This window comes from Medicago sativa, chromosome 7 (assembly GCF_051527215.1).
Source record: "Medicago sativa cultivar Bolivia chromosome 7, Bolivia_mono, whole genome shotgun sequence".
NCBI classification, from domain to species: domain Eukaryota; kingdom Viridiplantae; phylum Streptophyta; class Magnoliopsida; order Fabales; family Fabaceae; genus Medicago; species Medicago sativa.
Window position 1 is genome coordinate 91,237,567 of NC_140755.1, and position 25,883 is coordinate 91,263,449.

General features: G+C 32.6%; 3 protein-coding genes across 4 annotated transcripts; all 3 read left to right on the forward strand.

Annotated features, from left to right (window-relative positions):
* Positions 1 to 1,477: 1,477 nt before the first annotated feature.
* LOC146910173 (ARM repeat superfamily protein) lies at positions 1,478 to 5,530 on the forward strand. 2 transcript variants are annotated; one of them, XR_015020499.1, is made up of 8 exons: positions 1,478 to 1,808; positions 2,312 to 2,445; positions 2,546 to 2,781; positions 2,875 to 3,013; positions 3,352 to 3,478; positions 4,581 to 4,699; positions 4,783 to 4,918; positions 5,353 to 5,530. XR_015020499.1 is itself a non-coding variant. In XM_085730281.1 (7 exons), exons 1-7 carry the CDS (start codon positions 1,643 to 1,645, stop codon positions 4,813 to 4,815), a joined length of 954 nt encoding a protein of 317 aa, XP_085586407.1. In that variant the 5' UTR covers positions 1,478 to 1,642; the 3' UTR covers positions 4,816 to 5,193. The 2 variants fall into 2 exon arrangements, 1 of the variants encoding a protein (XP_085586407.1); XM_085730281.1 differs by lacking the exon at positions 5,353 to 5,530 and having other exon boundaries at positions 4,783 to 5,193.
* Positions 5,531 to 6,803: 1,273 nt separating this feature from the next.
* On the forward strand, positions 6,804 to 15,732 carry PARP1 (poly(ADP-ribose) polymerase 2). Its single transcript, XM_085730331.1, has 20 exons — positions 6,804 to 6,997; positions 7,225 to 7,274; positions 7,367 to 7,598; positions 8,606 to 8,792; positions 8,866 to 9,208; positions 9,626 to 9,821; positions 9,892 to 10,056; positions 10,185 to 10,245; positions 10,341 to 10,401; positions 10,491 to 10,742; positions 11,509 to 11,743; positions 11,849 to 11,961; positions 12,031 to 12,107; positions 12,233 to 12,393; positions 12,609 to 12,800; positions 12,913 to 13,021; positions 14,026 to 14,108; positions 14,275 to 14,412; positions 14,595 to 14,777; positions 15,336 to 15,732. The coding sequence occupies exons 1-20, from the start codon at positions 6,848 to 6,850 to the stop codon at positions 15,381 to 15,383; spliced, it is 3,036 nt and encodes a 1,011-aa protein (XP_085586457.1). The 5' UTR covers positions 6,804 to 6,847; the 3' UTR covers positions 15,384 to 15,732.
* A 3,862-nt stretch (positions 15,733 to 19,594) lies between these two features.
* Positions 19,595 to 21,308, forward strand: LOC146910175 (LOB domain-containing protein 16-like). Its single transcript, XM_085730332.1, has 2 exons — positions 19,595 to 20,176; positions 20,712 to 21,308. Exons 1-2 carry the CDS (start codon positions 19,877 to 19,879, stop codon positions 21,066 to 21,068), a joined length of 657 nt encoding a protein of 218 aa, XP_085586458.1. The 5' UTR covers positions 19,595 to 19,876; the 3' UTR covers positions 21,069 to 21,308.
* Positions 21,309 to 25,883: the final 4,575 nt, after the last annotated feature.

Below are 25,883 nucleotides of genomic sequence, written 5' to 3' on the forward strand. Positions count from 1 at the left end.
TTTACCTTCAATGTATGCAACATTTTGATCATAACTGTTTAACAGGTCGAGAGCAAGTAAAAATTGGACCGACTTTAAAGGAAGACATGTGATTGTGTACCAGACACACAAAGGTCTTCAAACAATGAAGATGAGTAGGTATAGCATGAACATTGCATTGTGATCAGTGTTAAAACTGGAAATGTTACTTTTTGGATTATCATGACAATTTATGGTTTGCAATGTGTAGGAACATTGTTTCAATAGATCAAGGTTTTAAAACACTCAAACTGCAGAGAGAGGAAGAGAGCAGAGTGGCTGAAGCGAGTTTCATGCGTCCCAACACGGTATGTTTATTTAAATGTTATAAATTGCTATGCTAACTATGATTATATTCTTTTAAAAAAAACTGTGATTATATTGTTTCAGCTTCTGTAATATATTGAAATTCTGAGTAGTGCTTATTATCATCTTTATGATTTGAGGAAACATTTTAGTGAACACATGAAAGATGAAAGAGGCAAATAGAGACATTTTACATCTTACTTTTTGCGACTTGCTGTTTTTTATATTTTGTGTTCATTGATGTCTTGAATAATCAATATGATATTTCTGCTCCCACGTTTCTTTCCGCTGTAGCTAAACATAATCAATATGGTATTTTATGTTTTGATTTATTTGTGTAAAAACTATTTTACCTATTGATGTGGATTTAGTTTGTTTTACATGAGATGATCGATCTAAGAAAGTAATTTCTTCTAATCAATTATCACGGTATCGGTATCAAATAACAACGAAAAGAAGAAAACACACGGAGTCGGGGAAGAGGATGGTGAAATGCGCCACTACCTAGAAGATTGATAAACCAATGAGATGATTCAAAACAATGGTAAGGATGTCATTGGTAAAAATTAATTAAGTTTCAATCGAAGAAAAAAAAAGATACAAAGTCGCTCACCATTTTCATAACCCTCCGATTTTCAGGTGAACTAAACCTTAATATTAATAATCTAAAGTTTGATTAAGATTTATGTAAAGATCAATAATTGTTATTCACCATTCATCATTAACGGAAGTTCATTGACCTATTATTATAATAATTTTAATTAATTAAGTTTAATAATTAAATTGTTAAAATCAATTTATTAAAATATAAAATAAGTGCATATTCCATTTCTTTTTAAGAGTGTTACATATGTTGGGTAAAACTATAATAACCGGTCAAATCGGTTCGGATTAACCCAATATGACAGTTTGAGTTGGGTAAATGAGTGCTACTGGTTTGCAAAATTGATCCCCTATTTTCTTAAATTAATTCTTTATTTTAAAGTGGTATGGTAACTAATTTAAAACAAAAAAATTAAATTAAATTAAAGAGTAGGATGATCAATTAAACCTTTGACTACTACCAGACTTTTTTGAAAGGGTGTGAAGGGTTTTAATTTGTGGGGTAAATTTAGGAGTTATAAAGATCTTAGAGGATTGTTTTGCAATATTGTTTGTTACTCATCCTGTGCCCCTAAAAAGTTTTAACGCACAGTGAGTCTCTAACTATTCTAACACCTGAACTCGCCGATCGCCTCCGTCAGACACCGCCACCGTCAATTCCGCCACCGTCTTCATAAGCCCACACTCTCTTCTCACAATTTTTGTTAATCGCTCTATGTCTGCGAATTCGCTAAACGACGTCGCTTCGTGCTCATCAGAGATGGAGAAGTTCCTGTGCGAGTTGCTGTTGGACTCAACCCAGCCAATCTCCGAACGCTTCAGAGCACTCTTCTCTCTTCGCAACCTCAAAGGCCCCGCCCCTCGCACCGCCCTTATTCTAGGTTACTCCCTTTTCCTTTTCTCTTCAATTTTACAGCTTGCGCAAAGAACTTACGAGTTATTTTCAGCTTATTTTCGACATAGTTTGTTCAGACAACTTACTCCTTCCAGAATGAAACATGTATTGGAAAAGTTGATGTATTTCATCTAAAATCTAAACCATTTTACTTCAACTTTTCAAGTACCTTTTTGTTTATAGTTCATTGCGGAGGAGTATAGCTTATAATTAAAAGTTTATCTTTTGTTATAGAAATAGCTTATACACAATCACTTATAAGATAAGTTGTTTATCCAAATAGGGCCTTAACATAAAAATAACTTATAAGATAAATGCTTAACTAAGTTGTTTATCCAAATAGGGACTTAATCAGCTATTGTTGTTAAGTGTTTATAAGATAAAAGCTTAATTAAGTTGTTTATCCAAATAGGGACTTAATCAATCAATGATTGTTGTTAAGTGTATTATTGCATGGATTCTGAACCAGCTTTTCTTTCTCTTTGGCAGCGACAAGAGATTCATCGAATTTGTTGGCACACGAAGCTGCATTTGCATTAGGGCAAATGCAAGAACTCGAAGCCATACCTGCATTAACCTCAGTTCTTAATGATCTTTCCTTGCATCCCATTGTTCGCCATGAGGTAGTACCGTAGTAGCCTTCTATTTCTTCCTTTTCTGAATGTGTCACTTTTTCTGTTTCAATTTTAAGATGATGATTGTGTTTGTTTCAATCTTGCTTAGGCAGCTGAAGCACTAGGCGCTATTGGTTCAGATAGTAATGTTTCTCTTTTGAAGCATAGTTTGGATTCTGATCCAGCTCAAGAGGTTCGAGAAACATGTGAATTAGCTCTTCAACGTATTCTCAATTTAAAACATGCTGCTGCTACTGATGATTCGACAGCACCTGCTATTTCTCCGTTTAAGTCTGTTGATCCTGCAGCACCGGCCAGCTCTTGTTCTTCAGTTGGTCAACTAAGGTTTGTTTGGTTCATGCTGTTAGAAACAGACTCTTGTTAACCAGAGAGAGTAATTTGTATGTTGCTAACTCGGTTTTAAATTAATAATATTAGGGATTTACTTCTCGATGAGGAAAAAGGGATGTATGAGCGCTATGCAGCTCTTTTTGCACTTCGAAATGATGGTGGAAATGAAGCTGTTGCTGCTATTGTTGATTCCTTGGGTTCCAAGAGTGCTTTATTGAAACATGAGGTTTGATAAGTACACTTTTATGTCAATAAACGTTGTCTGCATTCAGTATGTTTTGTATGAATTGCACGTAAGTGGTAATATGCACTTCACATGAGAAAACATCAGGTCAATCTAGAGGGTTCCATATCGTTCGTACTTTTAAACGTTGAACCATTATATTCGTTGGAGCAGAATAAGCATGTAATTGTCATGTCAAAAGAAGTCAGTTGTTCTTCAGTAGTTTAATAAAACAATAATTCAAATAATATCATACGACTGCCTTAATGTTGCTGCTTAACTTTGAGTACACCTGTTTGATTCTCTGAATTTTTTAACAACTGTATTTGCTGAAATTTTAGGTTGCATATGTTTTGGGCCAATTGCAAGACAAAGCTGCTTCAGCTGCTCTATCCAATATACTTAGAGATGTGAATGAGCATCCAATGGTTAGACATGAGGCTGCTGAAGCCCTTGGTTCAATTGCAGGTATTGCATTTAAAACCACATACTATGGAATCATGTGACCTCTGTTGCAGTCAATAATATATGGTATTAATATTGCTTTGTGGTGTCATCCATGTATAAAAAGATAAATGCAAGCATATTGTATAGTATATAGAATTCATGAATAGATAGTAATGTAGCAGTCTAAGTAAATGTTCTTTTTGGTAATGAGCATTGAGCAGTTCAACTTAACTTAGGTTGCAACTTTTAGTATTTATGGTGACTCAGTTCATATCTGTATGGTTTTGACTGGTCAAAATTCAAACGTAAGCTCATTCTCTTAGTTTGCAAATAAAAAAGTAGAGGTGTTGGAGAAGGCACCTGTTAGTTTTTACTATTCAAAGTGATTTTAAAGTTTTATGCTTCTTGGTTGGATTTGGTCGAGATATATTATGCATCAATTTGAAGAGCGTCTAACTATTAGTTCATGGGTGCAATCAATATCTTTTAGTTTGAGACAATCTTTCTGTTCTCGTTGGTTCTACCTTTTTACATGGACCAACGAATACCATAAGGCTTTGTCACGTATTACTTCAAAGATAGATTTTTTTCATGTAGATACTTCTTTGTGATTTGGCCTGTTATATAGTCTGTTTAGTCTCTGCATCTGGAATTTTTAATCTATCTTCTATTTGGTCGACTCTTTTTACTGGTGCTTCTACATCTCTTTTTCACACATGTCCAAATCACTAAAACATGAATTTATTTCCTTTGGCAGCTTCCCCAACTTTTTTAGTTGAACCAAAATTTACTAAACATAGAACACAAATGTTATGTTTTGTGCTTTTCTTCTGGTCTAAGATATTTACCAAATGCTACCCAAGTTTGACTTCAGTTTAATTTTGAGAAAATTTATTTAATCTCTTAGTTTTACTTTAATTTAATTTTGCTTATCTTTATTTAATCTTTTACCAAGTTTGACTTCTATTTAATTTTGCCTCTGGTAGAGTCACATGACAGATATCAGTTGACTAATTGATCATTTATTGCCTCAATGTTTTTATTTATCACTAAGTTTAGTTGTGAATACTTCTAAATATTCGAATCTCCCTGTTTACATAGTTCTTTTGTCGTATGTTCTTAGATGACCAAAGTGTATACCTTCTTGAAGAATTTTCGGCAGACCCAGAGCCTCTTGTTGCACAAAGTTGTCAAGTTGCTCTAAGCATGCTAGAATTTGAAAGATCAGGGAAATCGTTTGAGGTATACACCTTGGTACTTGCTGAAGATTTTCATAATTTGCTTCAATGTTTGTTGACACTACTATCTTTTTCTCTTGGTTGCAGTTCCTGTTCATGCGTCCTCCAATTGTACATTAAACGTTTTCTTATGGTGATGTATTTCAATGATGTCAAGAAATGAAGAGTCCGCATGAGATTGAAGTGACAAGGACAGCAAAATAACGTAGACACGGAAAAACTGGTGAATTTCTACATTTCTTAACTCAAAGTTGATGGAATCAGGAAAAACTAGCCCTATAAAACAAGGGTTGAACTGTAGTTTTGTTAATTTATGACGAGAAACATTTTGTGATGAATTGGAAGAATATTATACTTGCCAAAAGTAAAGTCTACCTTTTATTATAGCTCTGCCACTGTGGTAGGAGACATTTTAACATTATTTACTTGTGGAAAAATTGTAAAACTCTGGATGCTTTATAATTCATACTTCATACCAAGATTTGGCTGACAACAGAATTTGGGATTTTGATAAACTCTTGAGGTCAAGAATGAGAATAACTGGCTTTTCCTCAATCATAACTAAGAATAACTTACATGTATTTTGCTGTGATGGTACAATTGCTTTCAAAAGCACACAACTCAGTCCTATATGTAATTCAAAGTGCTTTGTTACAGGAATCACAAGAGAGAAAGTTGCTGATTGTGACAGGGTGGAGAGACTTTCGTTTCGGATACTTGTTTCAGATACTTATTGAGTCGGTCGTTATGTAAAAGTATACTTAAACTGTGTAATGTCAGTGTCACTGCATATTTAATCTTCCCCTGCAATCAGTAGAACATTCGGTTATCAGCATTTTTAACATTCTAAAATCCGAAAATTGATGAGATGTTTTTAGGTTTTTAGGGAGCGCACGAGAGGCATTAGGGGGAAAGAATTTCTCAAATATTTCGAGTGGACTTTCATTATCAACAAGAAAATCATGATATAATCATATGAAGTTGATTAAAAGTGAAAGTTCATTAGGCTAACTGGGATGTAACCGTAAACCTTGGACATTGAAAAGGAAATGATGTTGCTCTTGCTCGTTAGTTTCTTGGCCTTCCATAATTTACCAAAAAGCCATAATCATTTTGCAAGTACTATAATAGCGAAGTTAAATGCTACCAAAAGTACATAGAGAATACTCACAGTGTTTGCAATATTATTTTACTTTACCCGGATTTTTTAATATTCTTTTATATAAATTCCTTTTTCCTTGAGTTAGGAAAACCTGGATATTTAGTTAAAAATACTTGTATATATAATTGAATTTTAGACCGATCCATATAAAAGAATATCTATTAGAAAACTGTTTAAAATGATTTATTATTAAATATCTCAAAATATTAGTTTTTCACAGCTTGTGGAGGAAGATATAAGTTTTTTTTTGATAGGGTATCGAGGAAGATATAAATTTTTTTTTGATAGGGTGTCGAGGAAGATATATCTTAGTTGACCAAACAAAAAGAAATTGCATGTAAGCACATAAATGGTGGTACTAGTGTTATATATATACATATATATATATATATATATATATATATATATAATTATATAAACCATTATTTACACTAGAATAGAAAGACAAGCGGGCAACAAGCTGCGCCGCTAGACCTTTTTGGATGGCAAAACCAATTCTCGTAAACAAGGAGACGTTGCTATGCGTGACCTTTTGAACTCTGTAGAATGTCAACAGTCTCTGGTGCTAGGAAACCGAAAGTGTTAAAAGCAAAATAGTATAAAAGCACATAAATATTAATTTTGTTAAAGTAAAATAATTAAAAAAATCGATATTCAATTTAAGTATCGAATAATTTGAGAGATTCAATTTCACTATCCATCTAGGACTGGCCTATCAAAATTGAGGGAATCGAACCTAAAACTTTAGATGAATTATATTAATTTTTTTTTAATTCCTCATACATATTAATTAATTTTATTTAGTTGGTATAGTGTTCCAATATTAAAATTGCAGCATGTCTGCCATGTTTATATGCTTTTCCAACAGTGATGTTTAGTAGTATATACTATTGGCACCTAAAATCAAAATACTATATAATAAGAGAGGGTGAGGAGAGAGAGTGGTAGTTCCGAGTTGAAGTGTGTTCTGTTCGTGTGAGAGAATCTTCAATGTCGAACCCTCAAAACGCGAAGCCATGGAAAGCAGAGTACGCAAAATCAGGTCGTTCGTCATGCAGAACCTGCAAGAGTCCCATTGCAACCGAGAAGCTCCGTCTTGGAAAAATGGTTCAATCCTCCAAATTCGATGGCCTCATGCCCGTAATCATAACTTTCCCTTTTTCTCTATTTCATTTCTTGCTTTTCTTGTTTCTTTTAGTATTTCAACAATGCCCCATTTTTATCAATGTATTGCAACATTCACAAATTTCTTGATTTTTAGACCTATTTTAGGGTTTAGGTTACAGTTTAAACAGTAATGCCATTATATTTTTAGTACTTTTTTTTATTTTTTTATTTTATTAATATGTAGTATATATTTGTAACAGATGTGGAACCATGCTGAGTGCATATTGAAGAAAGCCAACCAGATAAAATTGTATGAAAATTTATACTTTTTTAAATTTCAATTTGTTTAATGTTTTCACAATGGTTAACGATTTATTGTTACGTGTTACTGTTCTTGTATAGAGTTGACGATGTTGAGAACTTAGAGTCGCTTCGTTGGGAAGATCAGCAGAAGATTAGAAAGTACATTGAGAGCGGTGGTGGTAGTAGTGGCACACCGAAGTCGAATGCTGGTTCAAAGTCGAATGCCGCCTCTAAGTCGAGTGCTGGAAAAAATGTTGAATATGGTATTGAAGTTTCGCAAACTTCACGTGCTGGTTGCAAGCATTGCGGTCAAAAAATTATCAAAGGAGAGGTTGGTTTTTAGTATTTCTGTATGTATAATGTTGTAATTGCAATGGTTAACTTCTTAGAGCGTGTGTGTCTTGTTAATTGGACCTGATGAACTTTCTTTTTGGTGTGAAAATGAGGCTATAATCAGTAACGTGCTAATTAAAATGGAAATTTTGATTATCAGGATTAACTTATGAAAAATAACATATTACACATTTAGTAATTCCTTGACGATATTGATGATTTAAGCAATGAAACTATTAAGATGCATGGTTTATACTTTTGTTCTAATATCTAGCAGTTCGTGTTTGATATCACGAATTTTGCCTTGATAGCTAAGATTTTTGCTGCCTATGTCTTTTGCCTGGCGAAGTTGCTATTCCATCGCGTGTTAAATCTTTGATCACGTCCTGTCATTCAGGACTAGAATCGTTATGCTATTTCACTCTATTCTCCATGCTAATATTCATTTTGTATTGCCAAAATCCTCTCTAGATAGCCTAACTCATCATTCGAGTAAAAGGAAGTTTTGTGGATGTTCATAAATTTCTGGATGTTGTTTGTTATAGCAAATTGTGACATGTCGAAGAATATAAAGCTACCTCAAAGATATGTTTTATGAATTGTGTGTGATTTTAATATAATTATTCTAAGCTCTTCCACTCTAAAATCATTCAACCAACTTCCCTCCCTCTTAACTATGATATAATTTCCTTAAAATGTCATTTAGTTCAAAAATGTTCTGGCAATGTTCAATTATTATCTATGAATGTCAGCTTTTTCGTTTTGCTATTGCATGAAAGCTGCACAACTTACAATAGCAACTAGTTTCTTCATGCTTGTTAAAGTTCTTCATTTCTGCAGTGTTAATATTTTTAAATCTGATTGCCATTCAGAGATCAGTTTTTATTCAGATGCATATCAGAATTCAGAATGTTTCCTAATTTTTCATGATCATATTGATCTATGCACGAGTTATTGGTTTTGGATTATCTCTCCTCACTGACTATTCACTAATTCGATTTTTAGATTCGCATATCTACTAAGCCTGATGGTCAAGGTGCCAGGGGTTTGGCTTGGCACCATGCTAAGTGTCTCTTGGAACTATCTCCATCAATTGAAGTGGATAATTTGCCTGGATGGAGTAGTCTCTCATCTTCTGATCAATCGGCGGTCAGTGAGTTGGCTACAAAAGACCATCCTACAAAAAGAGGAGGTATGGTGAATGATATGCTGCAGAACGGCTGGTTTTTAGTGCTGTAGTTACTTTCTCACCATTTTCCTTTCAGGTGGTAGTGGTACAAATGTCGAGGCTGAAGATGTTAAAGAATCCACACAACAATCCTCTTCCAAAGGTGGCACTAAACGGGGGAAAGATGCAGAGGGTGAGCAAAAGTCAAAGGCCGCTAAAGTCAAGGGAGATGTGTCTGCGAGCAGGGTAGCGGCAGTGAAAAATGCTGATGACTCCGGGGCGGCACGTGATCTTGAGAATAGACTGGAGGCCCAGAGCAAAGATCTCTGGGCTCTGAAGGATGATCTTAAAAAGCATGTGACAACAGCAGAGATGCGTGAAATGCTGGATGCCAATGGTCAAGATTCAACAGGATCAGAGCTTGATTTGCGTGACCGTTGGTAATTTAATCACTCATGACTTTTCTGCTCTGATCCTTAAGAAGCTCTGCCGCATATAAGGCTATACTTATAAAGATTAAAGTTTTTTTTTTTTTTTTGGCACACGTCAAATACCTTCCAACATCTTATAAAGATTAAAGTTTGTCATCCATTATGTTACTGTCCCTTTCTACTAAGATGCCAGTGATTTTACCAACAATAGAATATGTTTATTTGTCTGCTGAGTGTCTACTATTATGCACATTTCATCAAAAGAAAATAATTTAAATGCAAGAAAATCTAGCATGTCCATGGTTGTGGATGAGGTCATAATTTCCAGATCCATTCTGCTTTCTTTGTGATGGTTTTGAAAATATTATCCTGCAAGCTATGATTTATTTATTTCTCCAATTTTGATAGTTATTATTGTCATTTCAGTGCTGATGGAATGATGTTTGGAGGACTTAGTCCTTGCTCTCTATGTGATGGTTTTCTGCGTTATTCTGGAGGAATGTACCGGTGCACTGGATACATTTCCGAGTGGAGTAAATGTTCCTACTCTACCTGCGAACCGAAGCGTGCTGAAGGGAAGTGGAAAATCCCAAAGGAAACAGATAATCAGTACCTTAAAAAGGTCTGTAAAAAGAAAATAGTCATAGAACAAAACCAATGTATTGTGACTTATTTTTGTCTATTGTTTACAGTGGTTCAAATCTCAAAAAGGGAAGAAACCAACTAGGATATTGCCTCCGCCATCATCAAGGACTCCTGCTGAAAGTCAAACTTCTGTAGGTCATAACCAAACATCTAACAGTGAAACTTTGGCTGATTTGAGAGTTGCCATCTCTGGGTTGCCTGAAGACTCCGTTGTATAAATTCTGTTTTTTCCTTTACCTTTAATAATTAATGCTTCATTCCCCAAACCATTTGAGGAATTGTCATGATTAATTTTGTTTTATAGTGTCTAGTATTCATCTTCTGTAAGGTGCTTTTACAGGTGGAATGGAAACGCAAAATTGATGCAGTAGGTGGAGTGCTTCATGCAAAAGTGAAGAAAGGTATCTGCTCCACCGACCAATTTAGGAAAATGTTATTTTAAAAGAGATACTTGTGCTTTTTGTAATTTTTTACTTGAACTAATAATAACTTACAGATACTAACTGCTTGGTGGTCAGTGGAGCGCTTAAGGATGAAGTTGAGATGCGGAAGGCAAGGTATTGGCGAATTCAAATGCCAGTCTCTGATATTTCCTTTTTCTTTGATTATTTCTGTCAAAACTAACTTGGAAGAGTTTGATCTGTAGGAAGATGAAAATACCAATAGTCAGAGAGGACTATTTGGTTGACTGTATGGAAAGAAAGAAGAAGCTTCCATTTGATATGTACAAAGTTGAAATGATTGGTGAGGCTTCTAGCATGGTCACCATCAAAGTCAAGGGGCAAAGTGCTGTTCATGATGCTTCTGGCCTACAGGATTCTGGCCACATACTAGAGGAAGGGAAAAGCATATATAATACAACTTTGAATATGTCTGATTTGTCTACTGGTATTAACAGGTTGGTTCATTCCATCTTCTCTTTTTCACCATTCAGCTTAATATTTTTAGTTGTTAACCAGGGAATAGCAGTTTGTGATTCATTAATAAAACTGAACCTAAAAGTATGCTACTTTTTATTATAATGCTATGTTTCATATAAAACATCAAGCGTCAATCGTCAAGAACTGTCATGTTCTATACTTTGAGTTTATTTGTCCTTCTGAAGATGACGATCACTGCCAATTGGAGAGAAAGTCAATGAAAGGGGGACAGGTTTTAGAGAGAATTCTGAAACTTTGAAATTCTTTATTTCTGAATGTAATTCTGATACTATTGAGTACATGAAACTATCTGTAGAGGATCATAACTGACTTCCTAACTAACTGCTGCGTAACAAAATTCTGTTATCTGTCACTAGCCAACCGAAATACTAATCTACAAGCTATACAGATGAGTAGAGAACTTAGATGCAGAAACTATCGACCACTACAACCGAAACTGCACTATCACTAGAACAATTTGGATGGGATTGCTTTTAATTATTATTACTTAGTTGATGAATTCTTAAATATTTTGATCATGGAATCAGGGCAATAATTATGCAGCAATTGTAGCTATTTACTGTGATGGTGACTAATGGGAGCACTGGGGGTCTGGGGCTGTTGGGTCTAATTTCCCATTGATTTCTGTTGCATCACTTTCTTTTTTAAGATTCTTGTTAATACCCTCTAGAAAAAAAACTAGGTCTCCATCATCATCTTCTAACTTTTGTTTCCCATGTAAAGCTACTACATCCTGCAAATAATTGAAGAAGATAATGGGTCAGATTGCTACGTGTTTCGCAAATGGGGTCGAGTGGGAAATGACAAGATTGGAGGGAACAAACTGGAGGAAATGTCGAAATCTGATGCAATCAGGGAATTCAAACGACTATTCTTTGAGAAAACTGGAAACCCTTGGGAGGCCTGGGAACAAAAGACTATTCAGAAGCAACCTGGGAGATTCTTCCCCTTGGAAATTGTACTATTTCTTGTTTTATTTTTAAATTATTTGTTTGACGGATATCATTTCCACACATCAGGTCGATATTCAGCTGATGTTTGTTTTGAACACTTGATTTTTCAGGATTATGGAGTTAACAAACAAGTTGTGAAAAAGAGTAAAAACAATGCAGACAGCAAATTACCCCCTCCATTAATAGAATTGATCAAGATGCTCTTTAATGTGGAAACATACAGGTCATAGTCGAATGCCTCATCATTTTATTTGAATGTGTCTGATGCAATACTAAATCTTGAGTTTTGTAGATCCGCCATGATGGAATTTGAGATCAATATGTCCGAAATGCCACTTGGGAAACTGAGCAAAAGTAATATCCAAAAGGGTATGTTAACACAATTATTATTTTAAAACTTTTTACAAGCTACGGTAGTCTCTCATTTTCTTTCATTGGCAGTGTCAAGCTATCCCATATCATGTATTAATGTGATGTCTGCTTCCTCATCCCAGGTTTTGAAGCATTAACAGATATACAAAATCTTTTTAAAAGCAGCAATGCTGATCCATCAGTCAGGGATAGCTTGCTCATTGATGCTAGCAATAGGTTCTTCACTGTGATCCCTTCCATTCATCCACATATTATTAGGGATGAGGATGATTTTAAGTCAAAGGTTTGTGTTACCATTATTTATTTATTTATATACATCATTTGTATCGTGTTAGGCTTAGCAATATCATTAAATTAGACTGATGCTTTTACGGTAGCTTTCAACATTCAGCCATGACTGACTAAAGTACATAACTTTGGACCGTGGTTTTGCCTGTGGTTTTATGCATTTGAGTTGCTTTTACAATAATTTGAATAATAGTCTTGCTTTTTTGTCAGGTGAAAATGTTGGAAGCCCTTCAAGATATTGAAATAGCCTCAAGATTAGTGGGATTTGACGCCAACAACGACGACTCCATTGATGATAATTATAAGAAGCTCCACTGTGATATATCTCCACTTCCTCATGACAGTGAAGATTTTAGATTAGTTGAGAAGTTTCTACATACTACTCATGCCCCCACACATACGGTATGTCTATATTTGGTTAACTAGTGTTTATTTGTGTGCTCATATTTCTGGTGTGAGCTCTCATTTCTTACAATGTACAAGTTCTTACGATATTTGTAATCCGTCTGCACAGGACTGGAGTCTTGAGCTAGAAGAAGTTTTTTCACTTGAAAGAGAAGGTGAATTTGATAAATATGCCCCTTACAGAGACAAAGTTGGCAACAGAATGCTCCTATGGCATGGTAAGTTTTGGTACTAGCTATTAGTTCAATTATATGTTTGCTTTTATGAAATATCCTCGTATGATGTAATAAAATAAAATAAATAGGAGAATTAGAAAGAAAGGACATATTTCTAAACAAGATTTAAAACCTTTAGAACCTTCCAATCTGTATACAAAGGAAAATCAAAGATAAGCCACATGAAAAGACCAAATGAGTCATCTTGACTTATAGTGTTTCCTTTGATAAAGATTGTATACAAAGGCTGTGTGAAAAATATCCATGTTTGTATGGTATCCTTCTATTTGTGAAAATCGATTATTAAAATTGATCAAATTAACAATGGAGTGTGTTAATGTTACTATAACTATTTTTGACAAGCGAATGTGCTTAAACGGGTTATTATCACTGTTATTCGTTCAATTAATATTACTATTAATAGTAAAAGAACAAACTTGACCCGCATTAATTCAGCATGGTATAGGATAAATGTGCATATAATCAATTACTGCAAGCGTGTTTTCAGTAGTGTTTTTGACATAAATGGTTTTGACAAAAATCGAATATGAATTAACAAATTTCTTTGTTTGGTTATTGTTAGCATTTTATATTGTATTTTCCTCAATACTTATATGCTATTTGATATTGATTATATTATATATTATGTATAACAAACTGCATACATATTATGATACATATTATATATTAGTACTTATATGTCATTTTTGCATGGGTGTAAAAACGAGTTTAAAACCTTAACAACCTGTAAATGTCCCTCGTGAAATTCTTCCAATATGTCTGATCACTCCATAGGGATGGTAAGATACTACTAGACCAGAGGTGTTCTAAAGAGAAAATTTTAGGTTAAAAATTATTTCATATCTCTTAACAAAAAACACCAGTTTCTGGGGTGAATTACAATAACTAGGATGGATATTCCGTGGTAACGTGCATACTACAGCTGTATATGAAAATGTTCAGAAATTTGATTTATACTCATGTAACGACAATGTTCTCTACTTCAGGTTCTAGGTTGACGAACTTTGTGGGCATTCTTAACCAAGGACTGAGAATTGCACCTCCTGAAGCCCCAGCAACTGGCTATATGGTTCTATCTATTAATCCCTTTTTATGTTGATGTTTTCATGCATGTGTTTACCTTTCCGTAGCAATACTATAATCTAAATATATTAATCCCTTTTTATGTTGATGTTTTCATGCATGTGTTTACCTTTCCGTAGCAATACTATAATCTAAATATCTTTTGCCTGCAGTTTGGCAAAGGGATTTACTTTGCTGACCTTGTCAGCAAGAGTGCTCAGTATTGCTTCACTGATAAGAAAAATCCTGTTGGTCTAATGCTTTTAAGTGAAGTTGCCCTTGGAAATGTGTATGAGCTCAAAAAAGCTAAGGTCAGTTGGATTTAATTCAAGTTATGCTTATTAGTTTATAAGGGCATGTGGTTGATTATTGTTTACAAGTGCACATGCATTCTAAATGAACAACAACATTGCAATGAACACTAAATTTCTTCCAAATGGATATGAAAGAATGTATATATTCATTTTTTTTTCGTTTTTCCTTTGTAAAATAGTATATGGATAAACCTCCGCAAGGAAAGCATTCTACTAAAGGACTGGGCAAGAAAATGCCCCTGGAATCTGAATATGCAAAGTGGAGAGATGATGTCGTTGTTCCCTGTGGGAAACCGGTGTCATCAAATGTCAAGGCATCTGAGCTCATGTACAATGAGTATATTGTTTATAATACCGCTCAAGTAAGTTTTAAGCTTGACTGTTGTATTTTTGTTTTATCATTAGGATACTTACGTATAAACTTTAATAAAATGAAAGTGGGAAAATTTCTACTACCTGGCTATCATTGACGTGCTATTTTGATATATTTAGAGCTTGCTTGTTTAAAGATTAAAATTAAGTTATTCTACTGTTATGTTCAAAAGGTATTATAGTTTATGTAAAGCCGAAATCGACTATAGTTTGGTTACAATTAGAACAGCTTCTAATTTTAAAATTTCTTGCAAATTTCTGTTTTAAAAAAGAAACCCATTAGATTGTTTAAATAATAAAAAATCTTTTTTTGCATTCTGATTTTCTTCAAAAGCTTATACAAGCAAACATGCTAACATGGAGGTTGAAATAACCCCTTCTCACCCCATAGCAAACATGCTTTTTATTTGATTATATACAATTTTTCTTATTGGAAATGCTACACTGATAAATTACCAAAATTTAAACAGTTAAAGCCTGCTATATGTATTTTTTTTTTTTTGGTCAGTAAACACGTTCATGCGACTGAATGTAAACCTTTTGTGCAGGTTAAACTGCAATTCTTGTTGAAGGTGAGGTTCCATCACAAGAAATGAGGATGGAAACTAGAGGTGTGCTGTTTTGGGGTATCATCTGTACGAAGTAGTTTTTTGACAAGGACTTGTACATAGTCCATGTGGGATTCTCGTAACTTCTCGTGATAAGGTCTCATTTTGAGTTGACTGGAGATCTTTCACCTCTTTTTTTTGGGTGTGTTAGTGCAGGGATCTAGTTGAAACTCGTCATGTAGAGCAGAAATCTCATGCATGATCTGGTTATGTGTATATAGAACTGCTAGTTTAACATCAAACTTCTTGTTATCAAGTTCTTCCCTTTGAATGTGTTCACATTAAGTGCTTTTACCTTCTAAAAAACACCAATGAAGCTTCTTATATTATACCCCAACAACATACTCATTTTAAATAGCATTGATAGGTCTTTTTCACTTCTTTGTTTGAGGTAATTATTATGATGATCTGAATTTTGTTTTCTTTAAGCATTTTTTTGTTGACAGAATTCTTTAAGCATGTTAGAAATAAGAAACCTTGGGTGCAGGAATATTGTTTTGAAGCTATATTTACGTAACTAGGCAGGCCAAAAATTTAAGAATGAATAAATTAAAGCTTCCCTGGTTATGGAGTTATTATGGTCGTGTGGGGACTCATTTTGTTGGACAAAATATTACATGATCTGCATGTGTATCACATGAAAAGGTGATGTTAACCAATGCATCAATAAATGTTGATTATATGACCCAATCAGTTCTTGGAGCTCCGTTAGCTTGAACTTTTGAACTCTTCTTTGATATAAACAGCCAATTATTTAAGTTAGTAATGACGAATTACTCTCGTGTTGCAATTTTTCTGCTTTATTATGATGTATGAGCCATTTCTATGTGTCTCTGCTGCTTAGTGGCTCATCTTACGTCACTGGAGACTTGCTATTGCTGCCTAGCAAATACAGCTGGTCCTTGGTGTGATGAATAGGCTGTTCCAAGATTATTTATTATTTGTTTTGTTATTTTCTGAATGCATTTCATCTGAATCTGATTGAAGTATTTTTGACTTTCAAATTCAATATTGTAGGTTTAAGAATTGTAAGTAGCGGCCATGTATAATATTAAACCATTTCTAATTGAGTTTCTTGAGCGTGGGTGCGTGACTTAATCAATTAAGTGATGTAAGGGATCTACATGAGTTATTTTCTTCTAAAATCAGATTTGATTTTAGATTCTGATAACGACCTTAAATATCTAATATTCCCGAATCTGTAAACACATCTTTCTGCTTGAATAATAAAAAGAAAAGCTATAGGGAATATATGAATTTAATGATGCACTCACGAGTTATAAAAAGAAAATTGACAAATTAACGATAGATTTTGTTTGAATCTCTTTTTCATGTAAATGTTAGCCGTTGATTTTAACATTTTGGATGTTGTAGAGTTTATTCTTACTTAAGCTGCAATTTGGAGTTTTGCCTTTCCAATTGATTTTAGCCTTCAACACATTTTGACTTTGATAATTTGGAGTTCAGTGGTGAGGTAAATATAGTTTGATTAAGAATTGTTCCACTCATAAATTGAATTAAGGTTCTTCTGAACGATTTGATATTTGACAAAGTTCATTAATAGCTTAAGCTCAATTGTTTAGTGAAACACACTTTTGAGTGTAGCATAAATATTAAATTCATTTCATTTTTAGTCACAACCAATTTGTAAAATTTATTTAAAATTAATTTTAGTCAATACAAAACTAAACACACATTAGGAAGCACAAGAAGAGAGTTACCATAAGCTATCACAATTCTTCCCCAAATGTCAAATAAAATCTGTACAAGAGAGAGAACAATTTTTATGATAACTTTTTTTTTCTTCTCAAATCTCAAAATGTTTTGTTATTATTGTTGGTAAACTAATTAAGGAAAAGAATTAGTAGCCGACAGTCAAAAAAATGTTGGAATCTTCTGTTGTAAACTACAAGAAACGGAAAGTGTATTTGTGGAATGAAGTTGTAAACTACTAGTACTCACACCAAAGTGTTTATGACTTTCTTTAGACCAAAGAAAAAGAAGGCAAATGCAATTTGGCATTAAATTATGTTTAAAGCAACAAGAAGTAATGACCAAAGTCTAAAACATTTTGTAATGGATAAACTTATTACTATTAGTACTCGTTTAACAAATTACTGCAAGAAAGCTTTTCACATACGTACTGTGTTACTTTATTACTATTAGTACTCATTTAACAAATTACTGCAAGAAAGCTTTTCACATACGTACTATGTTACTTTTTCATTATGTATAATGCATTTCTGAAAAGTAACTATGTTACTATAAATTTTTCGACACCACCATATATCTTAAAATAATTAATGAAAGAGTCATCTCTGATGAAACTAACTAACAAAAGACATATTCGAGAATCAAACTTATTATAGAAAGACATTTTTAAAAATATTTATTTTTGTAACTTTGATAGTAGATTCATTCAAAGGTTACAATGATATTGTTTGGCATATTATATAGGGTTTACTCAACATTTTTCTTACTAGTAGAACAATTTATTTTTAATAATGATGATTAGGATGTAACTAAAACAAATCCATTGAACTAAACTCAAGATGAAGTTGGTGGTAGTGTTTACCGGCAGGTGGCAGTGGCTAATTGAGCTTTAGGAAGCGACAAACAGCAGCAGTTCCCAGGTACGGCGTTCGGCGGAAAAATAACACCAACAACTAATTAACCAATTAAATAATTAATCTAAACTAAACCAAGTCCAATCCAACCCTTCAACCCCATACAATTACAGTCATATACCAAAATAAATAAATAAAATTATTTTTTTTCTTCCCTTCTTCCACTCTTCCTAACAACTACTCTCACTAGTCACTAGTACTAATCAAAGTACATTTAATAATACACTAATATTAAATATTTTTAATTGCTTAATTATTGAATTTGTGTCTACTACTCCGATACTACCTCCGTCCCGGTATAATTGACCTACTTTGGTTTTTCACACAGATTAAGAAAAGTGTATAAATAAAGGGGAAAGTGGAATATATTGTATTGGAAATGATAAAAGTAATATTATTTAGTGTTATATTGTATTGGGAATGATGAAAGTTGTATTGAAAATTGAAATGAGTCAGTTATTTTGGGACACTTTTTTTTAGAAAATGAGTCAGTTATTCCGGGACGGAGGGAGTAATAATTATTGAGTGCTTCAACTTTTTCATTTTGTTTGTCATAGGTTTTGTCAAAGAAATTAAGATTTTGCTAAAATAATACTCCCTCTGTTTTTAATTATAAGCATTCATTGAAAAAAATTGTCTCTAAACATAAGCATTTATACAAATAACTATATTTATGGTCCTCGTGAGTTTAACTCAGTTGGTAGGGACAATGCATAATATATGCAAAGTCCGGGATTCAAACTCTAACCACCACAAAAAAAAACTATTTATGTATTTTTTTTTCCATAAACATACCTCTAAATCTAATTAATATCATTAATTTAATTTGAGATATGAAAAGTGAAATTTAATACATATACAAATAAAGTGTACTCCCGTGCAAAAAGTAAAGAGGATTATTTATATAGAGAAGATGGAGTACTCCCGTAATATTTATTATCGTTGATATTGTAAATGACAGTAGTAAAAGTCAAAAATATTTTACTAAAATATCAAACAATAATCAAGCAGACGAAGTAACAAACAAGTACAACTATCTTTATTTTATTTAGTATCCCATAAAACATGAATTATTACCATTAAACAAAACAGTTGTGTTATTTAGGCATATAATTTCTGACATCGTATTTCGACACCGTATAGTATTGAGTGTGAACATTAATATGACACTAATACATGAAAAGAGTGAAAAAAACATACTAAAATTTGGAATTGGTATAAATATACGATGGATGTATTCTTCTATGGTCATAAGATCAAATGAATAGTGTTTGAGCATACACAAGATTTTTTCTAATAATGATAAAAAAATGTTTAGTATTTTGAAAATGTTTTGCGTAGGTAGTTCGGCTGATGAGTTAAAAGACATTGAATGAGTTTGAAAGATAAGGTTCTGTGTTAGACAAATATGTCATGACAAATATATTTATGTGCGTATGTCCAAATACTATTCATTTAGTCTTGTGATCATAGAAGGATACTCTTTGATGATGTGGTTAGATTTGTGTTTGAAAAAGTCTCAAAGACATTTTTAAAACAAAAAGAAGTAACAAGCAAACCCCTCCCATTAGAAAAACCAGTCCCTAATTGCACCTGCCATAAAGAAATGTCTCCCTTGAACCCTACACATGACCCTTCCATGTCTCCCCTTTCATGTTTTTTATAAGACTCTTTTATGCCTCTTATTCCCACTGTCCCACTTCCATCTCACTCACTCCTCAAATTTTAGTATTTAGAACCTTTCACCATTTCCTAGTGTGTCCGTGTGCCTAGCAACAATTTTTATTCACTTTCTTTCACTTCTCACACGCACACATAACATCAAAAACAAAACACAACCTTTCTAATATCAATATGGCTTCTTCAAATGGAACTAGCTCTGGAACTGGTTCTCCTTGTGGAGCATGCAAGTTCCTTAGAAGAAAATGTGCACCTGATTGCATTTTTGCACCTTACTTTTGCTCAGAACAAGGCCCTGCAAGATTTGCAGCTATTCATAAAGTGTTTGGTGCTAGCAATGTTTCTAAGTTGCTTTTGCATATACCAGCTCATGAACGTTGTGAAGCTGTTGTCACAATTGCTTATGAGGCTCAAGCTCGTATTAGAGACCCTGTATATGGCTGTGTCTCTCACATTTTTGCCTTACAACAACAGGTACACAATATAGTTAATTATATAAACTTCACATTTGGCTATGTTTTTTCTGTTAATGAACAATAGAAGTTCATTCAACTTCTAATAACTAATTAACACTACACTTACTCACGTATCTGGCACTAACACTTCTAATTAAAGGTGTTGTTAGGTGTTCGACACGTGCAGGCGGACACCTACACATGTGATTGATCACATTCAATTATTTTCAGTGATTCATAGTTCATCATTGATCATCCACCAAAGTTTTTTTTAGAACTTGCAATTTTCAATTTTTTTTTTATCTCTCCCCTTTATTTTTTTAATATATATTAGAAATTTGGAAGATCATTGAGATAATTAAACCACACTACTCCTGTCTTTTTCTTAAGGCTCTTTGATGCTTCAAGGGCCAGTCAAAGAATATTATTTATTGTCACTATGTATAGTAAATGTTCATTAGTCAATTTATTAATAAACAAACAAATTTTCTAGTTTATCACCTTAATGAATTCTATTGGCACTTCTTCTCTAAGTTTTCTTTTTAATTATGCAGGTAGCATGCTTGCAGGCACAATTGATGCAAGTGAAATCTCAACTGTCACATAACATAGAGAATAATAATCAATGGACAGGAAACAATAATAATTTTGCTGGCACACAAGCAATGAATTATCCATTTTGTCCAACTTACATGAACCCTATATCTCCTCAAAGTTCACTTGAGTCATCAATTGATCATAGCAGCAGCATGAATGATGGAATGATGAGCATGCAAGATGTACAAAGTAGCAGAGAAGATTTCTCATTCCAAGGTTGTAATAATTATAAGAAAAGAATGTCACATAACAATAATAATAATCATGACTTGGGTGAATTGCAAGAAATAGCACTTAGGATGATGAGGAACTAACTAGTTTGGGAGTTAAGCTATAGCATAGTAGCATTTGAATTCTTGAAGGACGATGTTCCCTTAATTATGTTGAGGAGTTATGTTCTTTTTTCTATAGTTGTATATAATTAATGAGAGTGTCAAGAATGAAACTACGATGGAACCACGCATGACTTGGTCACGCGTGTGAACCATTTGAATCAATATTGAATAGTTCACATTCTCACTATGGTAAATGAAGTTAAAAATTCAAAGTTGGAATATAAGTTGTTCGATAATAATTTGATTGTTTGATTGACGGCTATATGATTGTGTGAATATTTGAAATTTAAATCGAAAATTTGATACAATCTACGATCTGAACTATTGAATTACGATGAAGTATCTAACGTTCTTATCACTATGGTGTATGTGTAATTGCGAATGCAATAATCTATATCCTAAGTTTGATGAGCCTAGCTAAACCAAGCATTAGGCTTTTCTATTTGCGGATTTAATCCAAATATTTTTGAAGTACTCAAATTAGTAGTTGTTGCAAATAATGTGGTTTTCAAAATATGAGCAACGATATAACATAGGTGGCTATTAAACCAAAATGGTATAAAGTAAGCCTATAAAAATAGGGGCTGTTATGAATTATAATGCATTTTTTGCCTGTCAAAATTCAATAATGATTATGTGTACCTTTGTTTGAATTATGAGTTGTCCTTCATCTTCCCACTTCTCAAAGGGAGATCTTTTTTCTCTAACAAAACCACACGCTTAATTTAACTTTGTAAAGGACAATTACAACTTTTTGTTATATAATTTATTACAAGACAAGAACATACTTATCTCTGCTGTCTTTGTACTACTTTTTGTCATAATCTCATTCAATATTATGAGGTGTTGTGCATATAAATTGATACCAACAAATTATTAATTTAGACACTGATCTTCAATTTAGTAGAAAAATAGTTCAAAGTAATCTACACGGTTGAATGCACGGTTGGATATATACAAAATTTAAAATATGAGCTGTCTCATACTTATTTAATTCAACTCCACCAGTTTCTTGATTTTGTTTGCACCTATAAATTAGTTGTATCATATATAATATAGGTTTAAAGAGTCTTTTCTTCCATGGATGTCAAACTATCTAAACATATGTTTGGTTTCAAATGTTGGAGGGTCAAATGTGAATATAGAGGTTGTATAATTGATTTTTATCATGTTTATATGATTTAAAGAAAAATTGATTTTAGTTGAAGTAAGAATTTGTAATTTGTGGTTGTCACAATTGATTTTAATTTTAAATTTATTTTTCAATCCACTTTTACTTAAATACATTTAAACATAAACCACTTTACAAATTAAATTAACTTAAAATTTTCCTTAAAAAAAAATAACTTAAATTTAATTTTTGTTATTGTAGAACCAAACATAAACAAGATGAAGATTCCATACAGTGTAATGTTATCCTAATTTTTTCTTCGGTGATTTTATTTCAAATCTAATGTATCTCAGATTGTCGATGAGATATCAGCATTTGTCTTATGTAATACTCACTTGCTCTTGATAGCATTTTAGTTTTCGCAAACACCAAATGCTCTTTCTTGTCTCATTAAGATAAATCATGTTACTTTTTACCAATCAATTTTTGTTGGAATAAAAAGTTTATATGAGTTGAGCTTAGAAGATTCGTTAGAATGAGAGCACATCTCAAAGCTCGAGAGTTAAACTCACGACTTTATGGGTAGCCAACTAAGTATCAACTGAGCCAATCTTCGTAGACTATATCAACCAATATTTAATTAAATATAACATTTGTACATTCTTGGCTATATTCTACCACGTCGTTTTAATTTATTCTAACACAATAACAATACAGGTTGGTGCAATATTAAACTAAAAACTCTCATAGATAACTCGGTTGGTGAATTAAGAAACACTAAAAGACGAATAAAATTTGAACTCTTAAAACTAATGTAACCACATTTAAATTTTGATCATCGTATGCTCATTCTCTCATGATATCCATTGTGTCTCAATTTCAGTCATTTACTAACTTTTTTTCTCTCTCCTTTATTATTAATTTTTTTTATGTATCAATCAATCGTTGAATTGAAAAAGAGAGATAGTTAAACTAACTATCTGTTTGGTAGGGTAGAAATAAGGAAGAGAGAGTGAAGGAGGAGAGAAGTTGAAGAGAGATAATAAACTTCTCCTGTTTGGTAGAGAAGAAAAACAGGAGAGAGAGACTAAAAAGCTGTGGGTCCCACACAAAATTCTTTCTCTCCATAATTGAGAAGAAATAGGAGAGAAGAGGTGTTTTGTTGTATTCCTATTATACCCCTCATCTCTTTTCATTCAATTAATTTTGTTTGTCTTTATTATACTATAGTAGTTTTTTTTTTCAACGACAATTTGGTTTCACTCTTCCCTCAATTTTTTTTTGTTTGTTTCATTCCTTAAAAATAAAACTTTATTTCATATTAAGTAGAACCGTTTTGGTAAATAAATATATATTATGTCCCTATTTTGCAATTGTATGCCGTACGCTCATGTTTAAATAGTTTATAAAAATCCTTCAAAAAAAAATAGTTTATAAAATATTTTCGAAATACTACACTTTTTTTTTTAGGGGAATTACTACACCTTTTATTGGTAAAAAATACATAAATTTATATATTCAAAAAATGATATACGTTTCATTTAAAATAAGTAGTTAAATTAATTAACTGAATTTAAACAAAAGAATTAAATTAAGTTGAATGGAAATGTTATTTTAACGTAGGGGCATCATAGTACTTTTAAAAATAAACAACACTTCTCTCTTCTCTATTTCTTTTATCTTTCTCTTATACCAAACAATTCACCAAATCCACTCTATTTCTCACCTTTTTCTCTCTTCACAACTTCTCTCTTCACAACTTCTCTTCTATACCAAACACACCACAAGTTCTAGAGCATGGTCCCCATAATTCTATGATGGATAAAATGTTAAAACAAGATATATATCACCACCATGGCACACTCATATCTTCTTCTCTTGTCTCCCTTAAGTACTTAAGTTATAATCAACTATTATTGTTGTGTATGCATGAGACCAAATTATATTTTTCTATATTTAAACAGTTTATAATGTTCATAATGCATGCGTGCGCTTAGTTCTATCGATCAAATTAGTACGGAATTCACCAATAATATACAGCAATGTAATCTCAAAATAGTTTCACAGTTAAAAGTATTAGGTTAATCTTGAAAGTACAATGAGAACTCGGTTATGATCATAAAATAGTAGCACTTTGCAAGACAGAATCAAAGCAATATTGTGTTTCTGTTTGTTTGATTATTATTTGATCATCACCATGCGTAGATGTGTCAACATCCCTCGCTAATTAATTAATTAATTAATTAAATTAATTTAATGGTTCTATCAACAAATCAAAGCAATATTGGGCAATGTTTAATAAGATTATTAGAGTCTTTGTTTGATGTTATTATGGAATAGCCAGGGGTTAAATGAAAACAGTGGTTGTAGTTTATGCATTCAATCCAGGAGACACTTACTATGTGTATGAATACAAAATCATTAGGGTACTGATGTTTTTTTTTTTTTCCAATGTATTGAGGTTAAAATTAGATTAATTAGATAGATTAAATTAGTAATGTTAGGTAAAACTACTTCTTAATTTAGTGGGGTCCATTGGATACTCACCCTGTCCCTAAGCCCCTGTCGTTGCCTTGCCAAACAAATAAAATCCTAGAAAGATGTTTCATCAATGCACCCAAGGGAACATTGCATTTGGATCTGAACAATGTTGAAAATGGGGCATCTTTTTCACTTTTGACTTCAGTTCCTCGTTTCCAGTTTTTTACAACACTAAAAAAATTCCCCTCGAAGACATGTGGAATAAAATGCTATGATTAATCATATCTTTTTGGTTCCTTGCTTTTTTATTGACAAATGATATTATCCCTGTGCCTGTGGTTGGATGTGGATTATCTTCGACACTTTTATGGTGTGTTTGGTATAGAAGAGAAGTTGTGAAGAGAGAAGTTGTGAAGAGAGAAAAAGGTGAGAAATAGAGTGGATTTGGTGAATTGTTTGGTATAAGAGAAAGATAAAAGAAATAGAGAAGAGAGAAGTGTTGTTTATTTTTAAAAGTACTATGATGCCCCTACGTTAAAATAACATTTCCATTCAACTTAATTTAATTCTTTTGTTTAAATTCAGTTAATTAATTTAACTACTTATTTTAAATGAAACGTATATCATTTTTTGAATATATAAATTTATGTATTTTTTACCAATAAAAGGTGTAGTAATTCCCCTGAAAAAAAAAAGTGTAGTATTTCGAAAATATTTTATAAACTATTTTTTTTTGAAGGATTTTTATAAACTATTTAAACATGAGCGTACGGCATACAATTGCAAAATAGGGACATAATATATATTTATTTACCAAAACGGTTCTACTTAATATGAAATAAAGTTTTATTTTTAAGGAATGAAACAAACAAAAAAAAATTGAGGGAAGAGTGAAACCAAATTGTCGTTGAAAAAAAAAACTACTATAGTATAATAAAGACAAACAAAATTAATTGAATGAAAAGAGATGAGGGGTATAATAGGAGGTGGCGTTTAAGGTGGGAAAGGGAAGTATTTTCCCACCATGGGAAAGTTGAATTTTTACCATTAGATCTAACTCAGAACACAGATTTACCATGGTCTGTCAGTATCAAATCCACTTCAATTTCTCTTTCTACCTCCTCTCTCCACCCTCAAGAACAGAATCAAACATTTTCAATGAAATATTGGATCCATTGTTCTTCTGGAAAGAAAAGAAAAAC